The 8,818-nt window shown below is 43.8% G+C and overlaps 1 protein-coding gene across 1 annotated transcript; it reads left to right on the forward strand.

Annotated features, from left to right (window-relative positions):
- Nucleotides 1-7,366: 7,366 nt before the first annotated feature.
- Nucleotides 7,367-8,578, forward strand: LOC306750972 (stonustoxin subunit beta-like; the record flags this gene model as incomplete). The annotated part of the gene is made up of 3 exons (XM_079234468.1): nt 7,367-7,466; nt 7,639-8,163; nt 8,532-8,578. 3 exons carry the CDS (start codon nt 7,367-7,369, stop codon nt 8,576-8,578), a joined length of 672 nt encoding a protein of 223 aa, XP_079090594.1.
- Nucleotides 8,579-8,818: the final 240 nt, after the last annotated feature.

Raw genomic sequence — 8,818 nt, forward strand, 5'->3', positions numbered from 1 at the left:
GGTGGCTCCTGATGTGCACTCCGTCCGTCCGTGGCTATTCCCTCTGAGTGCCTGTAACCCTGGCAGTGCTTGTAGTCCCGCTGGAGGCTGGAGGTGCTGCGGAGCTTTCAGCACTCGTGGTTAGGGTAAATGCTGGCCTCCTCCTCCTCTCTGCTCTTCATCTCTCAATGACAGCATCATCCTGCAGGAGCACTCACAACAGCAGCTCTCTCACTCCGTCTCTCTAACCTCCATCATTCACAGCTGACTCACCAGCAGATATTATCTTGTTCTCCCCTGTGTTGTACTACTTCTATGATAAAGTCTCCTCCTCCCTCACAACCTCCTTGTTCACATAATTGTATCATATTGTGAGCTATAATATGATGTGCACAAGAGACAGGTGTGTGTGTGTGTGTGCGTGTGTGTGTGTGTGTGTGTGTGTGTGTGTGTGTGTGTGTGTGTGTGTGTGTGTGTGTGTGTATGTATATATATATATATTAGGGCTGGGCATGCACACATGATCAACGATACTCTCACGAGATCAAGCCGGCCGTCGATTTCAGAGCCAGCCGCCGCAGTAGCTCTCCACGGACTGCGTGGCCCAGTGCATGATGGGAAACGCCTGACTGTCTCCACATCAGAGAGCTGATTGGCTTTTAGATCTGACAGCAAACACCACGTGTTGGAGAAAATCCTTATTTTATGTGTAGTTGTAATACTTAACGCTGGATTGTTCACTATTCGTCTCATGTTTAATATTAAAACATATCTTATATGGTTGATAATACAAAATCGTATTTATATAACACACATCAAAACTACTAGCAATGTATTTCACAGGCAGACATAAAAAGAACAAAGGATGCAGCTACACATACATTTCTACATAAATATATATTTACAAACATATGAATGAATCCAAACATGATCTGGAAACTACAAGTAGACAAAATTTCGGAACAAACAGGAAGTCATTTTTTCTGTGACTTCCTGTGTTTACTTTGAAGGCAGCTGAAAACTGTCCGACTTGATTGCAGTTTATTGTGAACGCCTCCTGCTGCGGCCGCCTGCTCTCATCTGGATTCCAGGCGAGGCGCAGCTCTAACGAACGAGCCTATTCTTTTGTCATGTTCAGTAGTAAGGGTCCCTGTGAGGGATAAGCCACTCCTTCTTTTGTCATGTTCAGTAGTAAGGGTCCCTGTGAGGGACAAGCCACTCCTTCTTTTGTCATTTTCAGTAGTAAGGGTCCCTGTGAGGGACAAGCCACTCCTTCTTTTGTCCATGTTCAGTTTGTTGATGTTCTAGTTCAGCAGCACTTGCTGGACTGTGTTTGAAGACACACCTTGACATTGTCAAACGCACTGTTCTGCAGAGACACTGAGACGGAGACACTGTGACAGAGACACTGAGACAGAGACCAGTGGCGGCCGGCCCATAGAGGGCAACGGGGCTTGGCCCCACCCAACTTGAGCTACCCCAAAAAAAAGAGGAAAACAAAATATTTATGAAGATTATAAAAATATTAATAAATTAGACAAATTGTCTATATTTGTGTTTTTGAGCTATGGAATATACCCAGTAATATTTTTAAAATAGGATATCTGCGCCAAATATCTGCTTTTCCTGCTCTGCTCAAGCAGCTCCGAGCTTCTGTGATGCTCATGCAGGTCCTCTCTGCTCCAGTACGTCTCTAATGCACGCGGTGGGTCTCAAGCCATTCTGCCCAAGGAAGACGGGTCTAATACGCAGTTTAGCCAATCACTGATTAAAGAAATAAATGAGTGACATACAATTCATCCAATCAGTACCCTAAAAAAGACTTCCAGGAGGGCTATTCTCATCAAGCCCACGGCTGCGTGTTCACGTGTCTCTGTCTCCTCGGCAGACGAGGCGCGCGCCACCCATAATACTACCATGACAGCAGCGAGCAGAAGCCAATGGTCTTCAAAGAAAACCAAACGCTAACTCTGTATAATCTCTCCTCCAACACCCGTTTGAGAGAAGACCTTTGGCTGAGAAATTACAAGTAAAGTACCTGGTCCCAGATCAACCGGACCGGTGGTACCGGTCGTTCCACCGGTCCGAAAAGCAATGCAGATTTCTTTCTGTGCCTGAGCCGATTTAAATACTTCTTTTACGCTACAGTGTAATGTTGCACAATACTAAAAAGGTAGTGCGGTACCCGTATGTTAAAAACAATATGATTTTGCATATTTTTTGTATTGATACTTCATTCAAATAGCGCGGATCAGAGCACACTCCCTGCTCCCTCTCTCTCATACAGAGATGGGCTCAAGGGGGTTGAGCTGCAGCGCACACAGACACAGTGCGCGCCTCACAGAGTGATCGCTGGGGAGACATGCACGAGCTTTGCCCGTTGGAACAAAGCTCTCCCAGTTGATATTATGATGATATGATGACGTGTAGTCCAGTAAAGCAGCAGTTTGTAGAATCCAACAGTAGTGGAGTGCTGTTGCACTCGGTCCCAATCAAGCCACCTGATGCTTGTGTCTGTTCTTTTTTTAAATATATATATTGTTAATAGTTTGAAGTTAAAGTGTGAAGCTGTAGTTTGAAGTCAAGTGTTTTGTATTTATTTATATTTAAAGTATACTTTAAATAGTTAATATATTGTTCAATTTGAAGAAAAAAATCTGCCTTGGCAATAAAAAAGTATCGGTTCAGGCACCGTCTAGGCACCGTTATCGTTTTAAAAGTATCGGTTTAGCACCGGTATCGGGAAAAACCCAAACGATGCCCAGCCCTAATTATAATTTACTGAATTGTATTAATAAGATGTCCTTATTATGTCAAAGTGTTGACCGACAGTTTTACTGTGATATCCACGTTTTCATCACACTTGTCAAGAACACATAAAAGTTGTGCCATTGGTGATCTTTTCAGCCCGACAAGGTCAGGTAGAGATAATAGGGAGAAGACTGTTGAGCAAGCAGGGTGCTCTCATGAACAAGAAGAGTGCTCTCATGAACAAGCAGAGGTGGGGGGTTCCGATGTAAATGATGACATAGAGGGAGACCAGGCAGAAGTGTTTCCAGAAAGCACAGATGAGCCACTTTTCCTAAAGAACTTGGCTTTGTTTTACCTTAAACTTCAAGCTAAATTGTTGCTCCCATCTACAGTTATTCAGAGCATTATTGAAGATGTCCAGGCAGTGCATGACATAAGTCAGTCTCATCTGTTTAATAAACTGAGTGAAAAGTTGGCAACTTTAGAGATTCCTGATGGTGATGTTAAGAATGTATTAGATGCCTTGAAATCCGATGATCTATTTCGGGCTTGCAACACTGGTACTCTGAAAACGGATAAAAGAAGAAAAACGTTTTTTAAAAATGAGTTCAGATATGTTGAACCAGTGCCTTTGTATATTGGGCAAAATGAATCTGGAAAGGAATGCTTTGTTCAGTATGTACCTGTTAAAGAAACGTGTCAGTCACTTCTTCAGTGTGACTCAGTCAGACAGCAAGTTAATTCACACAAACAGCAGATGCGGTTTTGTGATAGACGAAAAGACATTTTGGAGGATGTATGGGACGGTAGTAATAGGGCAAGTAATCCGTTGTTTCAATCAGATGATAAGGCCTTGGGTTTGATCCTGTATCAGGATGCATTAAAAGTGGCCAACCCACTTGGCTCAGGCAAAAAGAAGCATAAAGTTCTTGCAGTGTACGTTAGTCTTGCAGATATAGCACCTCATAACAGGTCGAGTGTTGAACAAATGCAACTAGCTCTATTATGTCGGGAGCAGGATTACAAGTACTTTGGCCAAGAAAAAGTATTCAGTACACTTGTTACAGATCTCAGAGATCTAGAGGATAATGGCATAGCCACACTTGATGGGCAGGTGAAAGGCACTCTGTGTGCTATTGCTGGAGATAATCTGGGATCACACAACAACAGGAGTACTCACTTTTGCAGATTTTGTGAGATAGATCGTGCAACATTTATTTCAACACCACTGGAAAGGTCCTCTCCAAGAACAGTTGAGTCCTATAAAAATAATGTCCAGCAAATAATTGCAAACAATCTTGAATCATCTGTTGGTATTAAATCTGATTCCAAGTTTAATGAACTTACTTTTTTTCATGTTTGTAACCCTGGTTTACCGCCTTGCTTGGGCCATGACCTTTTTGAAGGCATTGTATCACATGACCTGGCATTGTATATCAGCCATCTCATTAAACAGAAGGAGTTCACTTACCTGCAATTAAATGAGCGCATAAATCATTTTTGATATCTTGGCAATGATGCTAATAACAAACCATGTGTTGTTAATCCAGAAAGTGAAAAGTTAAGCGGGCATGCTGTCCAGAATTGGACGCTACTCAGAGTACTGCCAATCTTAATAGGAGACAAGATTCATTGCCCAATTGAAAATGAAGTGTGGCAACTTGTGTTACAGCTTAGACAAATTGTTGAGCTAATGCAGTGGTTCCCAAACTTTTTCTGTCAAGACCCCCTTTGATGATATAGGAACATTGGACAACCCCAAATTTTTCTTGGTTTTTAATGAATTGCATTATAATGCATGAACTGTATAAAATATTTTTTCTAAAATGAGTACATATCACTTCACAGTTTATTCTTCAGTTTGTTTAACTGGGAAAAAAAAAATAGCAATAATAAAATATATATATATATATAAAATAAAAAATATATAAAATTAAAGCTGCCTCCCCCTCCTGTTGTCTTTCTCATACTTCACAGATGTACACACCTGTTTCCAGTCATCCAATCAACCTACCTGTTACAGATCTCCAATCAACCAGTCCCCCTGTTAATAGTCCTCCGTTTTGTCAAGTCTCTCTCTGCCCCCTGCATGCTGGACATCGGCACTCTGTGGTTGAGCTGAGCTGTGGCAGAGCCCTGTTTGAGCTCTGACGTTTTGCTAGTGCTTGCTTGTTTGGTTCCTTGTTTATGTTTTGGCCTTAGTTACTCCACCTTTGTTTAACCTATTTATTGTTAGCAGCCCATTGGTTTTGTCTTTGTTACTTCCTTTTGTTGTGCGCACAGGGTCAACGAGGACAGGTAAGATACCCTGGGGTTTACATATTGCACACACGTAGATTTACTTGTTGTTAATACCCTAGGCTGTACTTTTTGGGCGCAAAGCACCTGTCAATGGGGCAGGGGGGGATTGGGTTTTGTTAATTTCTTTTCTTTGGTGCCACCGACAGTCCTTGTTGTTCCCTGTGTTGCGTTTTTTTGTAAATAAATGTGTGACTGTACCCGCTCTTGTCCGGATCTGTTGTTTTTATGTTGCGTCCCACGCCGAGCCACCACGGGGCGTAACAATCATTTTTGAATTTAATGACATAAGCAAATAAGTTTCAGGGTCTGAGGTTATGTTTTCAGAATTATGACATACTGGTATGTTTTGCTCACCGTATTTTGTCCCAGGTCCCGTATTTGCTGCTTTGAAGCATGGGCCATAGGGTTTGCCTCTTGCTATTTCCAATGCAGACAACAACAGGTCAGCTATTATAGCTGCATTTTTTTAAAAGGCGGAAAAATGTTTTATTTTGAAAAAAGACCAGATACATCCGTCTGTGCGTAGCCTCAAACGTAACCTCTTAACACATGTCAAGAGGTTCCGTGATACGTTACCCCAAAAGTGAAACTTAAAAGTCTGTTTCAACTGTGTTCTGGATTAAAATCAAGGCAGAGTATCCTAAGATCGCCAAAAAAACTCTGAAACCCTGCCTCCATTTCAACATCCTGTCTTTGTGAAGCGGGTTTTAATTAAGTTAGAGTGCACATAAAGGTTTAAGTTACGGAGTAGAGTCAGTAGACTGGACATAAACACACGTCGGGGCTCGGCCTTTTTCTTCCGTTACCCCGAGACGGGACCAGCTCGTATCAGAGAAGCAAGCTCAGGGCTCCACTAATGCAGCGTCATGGTGAGTTGTATCTTTATGCACTTTATAATTGTCTTCATGCCGGTCGTATTACGTCATATTTATTACGTCTCATTTATTACGTCATATTTATCGCCCACAACGTGAAGGCCGGTCCGCGAAAATGCGCCTCCTCCCCCCCTCACACATAATCTGTAGACGGCTCCTTAGCAAGCTGCAGGGGGCGCCAATTTGCCAATGCCCCGCAAAGTGATATGATAGATAATGGAAAACCGCTTCGCAGCCCAGATGTTTTTTTTTTTTTTTTTTTTAAGTGGTCGTGCCATGAAAAAGTGCCGCCCCCCCCCTGCTGTGCTGATGCCTGCGGGTTCTTCAAGTCTTCTCCCAGCTTCTCCGCACTGTACTCCTTCGCTTCAGAACAAGGGGGCACCAGAGGGAGACTGTGGGGTTGAGGAGCCATGGATCGCTGGCGACACAGGGATCGAGTTAGTTACCGGCATCAGTGAGCCACAACTGACTGTTACTTGTTCTGAGAGGGTGGTGAGCCCGCCGGTATGTTTAAGGGATTTTGTCACTTATCGTTAATTGTGTTGTTTCTAGGTTTTGGGGAAAATGTTGTTGCATTTTGAGTGTTTAGAAACGGGGACGTTTCTTTTAGGAGGAGGGGAGATATGTAAGCTATTGTATATTTAAACAGTTCTCTATGAAGCAGTGTTCTGAAAGGAGAAAGAGGTGAATTGGTTGGAGTGAGGAGCGAGTCAAGACTAAAGTGGTTGCCGTCTTGTCTAACATGCCGTCAGACATGTTTTCCATCGCCTCCTCGTGTGAGCGTGGTGGCATTGTCGGTGGGTGCCGGCGGAGAGCCAAACAGGGTGGCTGGGTGAGAGGCGCTGCGCTGTGGGGAGGACAGCAGGGAGTTTTGCTACTGCTGCTGCCCTCTTTTACAGTGAGATCACTCGTGAAGGGGATTTGAGAATATTTCACGTGAATTTTGTACTGTATGTCTCTGCAACTGCTGCTAAATTTAGACTCGGAAAAATCCACAAATCAGCCACACAGATATTTAAGCGCACGGGCCAAAGTTGAGAAAAAAAAAGAATAAGTAGCGGCTTAAAACCCGTATTTTAGGTCTTAGGTAACAACAAAAAATACACTACCAACTTTCAGTAACGCGGACCTCTAACACACTGAGCGCTGTTTTATGGATAACTTTATCGTATATATATATATTATATACATTATATACACACACACACACACACACACACACACACACACACACACACACAAGGCCCAGTCATGCAATAAAAATACTTAACCCTCGTGTTGTCTTGGGGTCAAAATGACCCATCAACATACATACACACTCGTACACGGGTCATTTTGACCCCAAGACAACACGAAGATTTAAAAAAGATTTTTGATCATTACACCCAGCTCTGAAATTGGTAATCTTTATATTAATATAAATGAAACGACAAACTGTTTTTTCCAGTTCAAACTGAACGATGGACTCTGAAGCCAGAGTGACAATAGTGGTGGCAGCGCTCGGCCGACCTTTCAGCCTCGGGATGTTGTATGACTGCCGCAAAGACTCCCTCATCCCTGGTAAGAATCGAGATGTAAAGCTAGTTAATGTTTTACAACCAAACGTTCTGTATTTTAGGTAATATTCAATGATATGTTTCATCTTGTAATCAGTCTAGTAGGACGTAACAGCACCTTCTCCTGTCTGGTTGCTTATGGAAGCTGAATTACATTTTTGATTCTTCTTTTGCAGGAATGACTTTGTGGGACCATGAGGACCTGAAAAGTGATATTGGTGAAAGACCACAGAACTATAATGGTTTTGAGATGGTCGCATCTGAATCTATTGCAGATAAAGCTTCAGCACTAAATGTTGAAGCCTCACTAAAGGCCAGTTTCTTTGGTGGACTGGTAGAGGTTGGAGGATCGGCCAAATACCTGAGAGATAGTAAGACTTCCAGAAATCAGGCCAGAGTAACACTAAGCTACAAAGCTACCACAAAGGTCCAGGAACTGTCCATGAATCAGCTTGGAAGAGGCAATGTGAAGTATCCGTATGTCTTTAATCAAGGAATAGCAACACATGTAGTCACAGCTGTTCTTTATGGGGCACAAGCCTTCTTTATCTTTGACCGTGAGTTGGCCGGAACGGAAACTCAAGACCTTCAGGGTAACTTGAAGGTGATCAAGAAGATTCCCTGCCTTGCGATTGAGGGTGATGTCACGACCCGGGTGTGTGGTGCGGAGACTCAGGTGCAAAGGAAGAGACCAGAAGCAGGTTTGAGGGGGGGGAAAATCCAAAACGTTCTTTACTTTAAAGTTACTTCAAAAAAACTCGAAACAAAACTAGGAAAAGGTAGCACAGGACGTGGAGCACATGAACACACGGGAACAAAGACAAACCGACAGGGGACAAGAGAAGGTGGGGGAGTATATATAGGGGAGGGGAAACACAGGTGAAGGGAATGATAACCAGGGGACACCCATGTGAGTGGCTGAGGGCAGGTGAAGGGAATGACCCAATCAGGAGACACACAGACACGCACACAATTAACCGGGTGTTACAGTACTCCCCCCCGCCCCCCTTTATCCAGAATGTTCTTGGACAGGACCCAGGACCTCTCCTCTGGTCCATATCCCTCCCAGTCGACCAAGAACTGGTGACCTCGACCCCTGGGGCGGACTGCCAATAGCCGTTTCACAGTGAAGACTGGGCCGCCGTCCACAATCCGGGGGGGTGCAGGGCGTTTGGAGGCGGAAAACTAGTGGGCTGGTCCTTACTGGCTTGACCCTGGAGACGTGTAAGGTAGGGTGGGCCCGCATGGCTCTGGGGAGTTTTAACCGGACTGCCGCAGGGTTGATTACCCCCCCCTAGGCTCCTCCGTGACACTTGGCACACATTAACATTACGCACGACTGGAAAAAGCGGCCCC

This window comes from Taurulus bubalis (assembly GCF_910589615.1).
Source record: "Taurulus bubalis genome assembly, chromosome: 18".
Classification (NCBI taxonomy): domain Eukaryota; kingdom Metazoa; phylum Chordata; class Actinopteri; order Perciformes; family Cottidae; genus Taurulus; species Taurulus bubalis.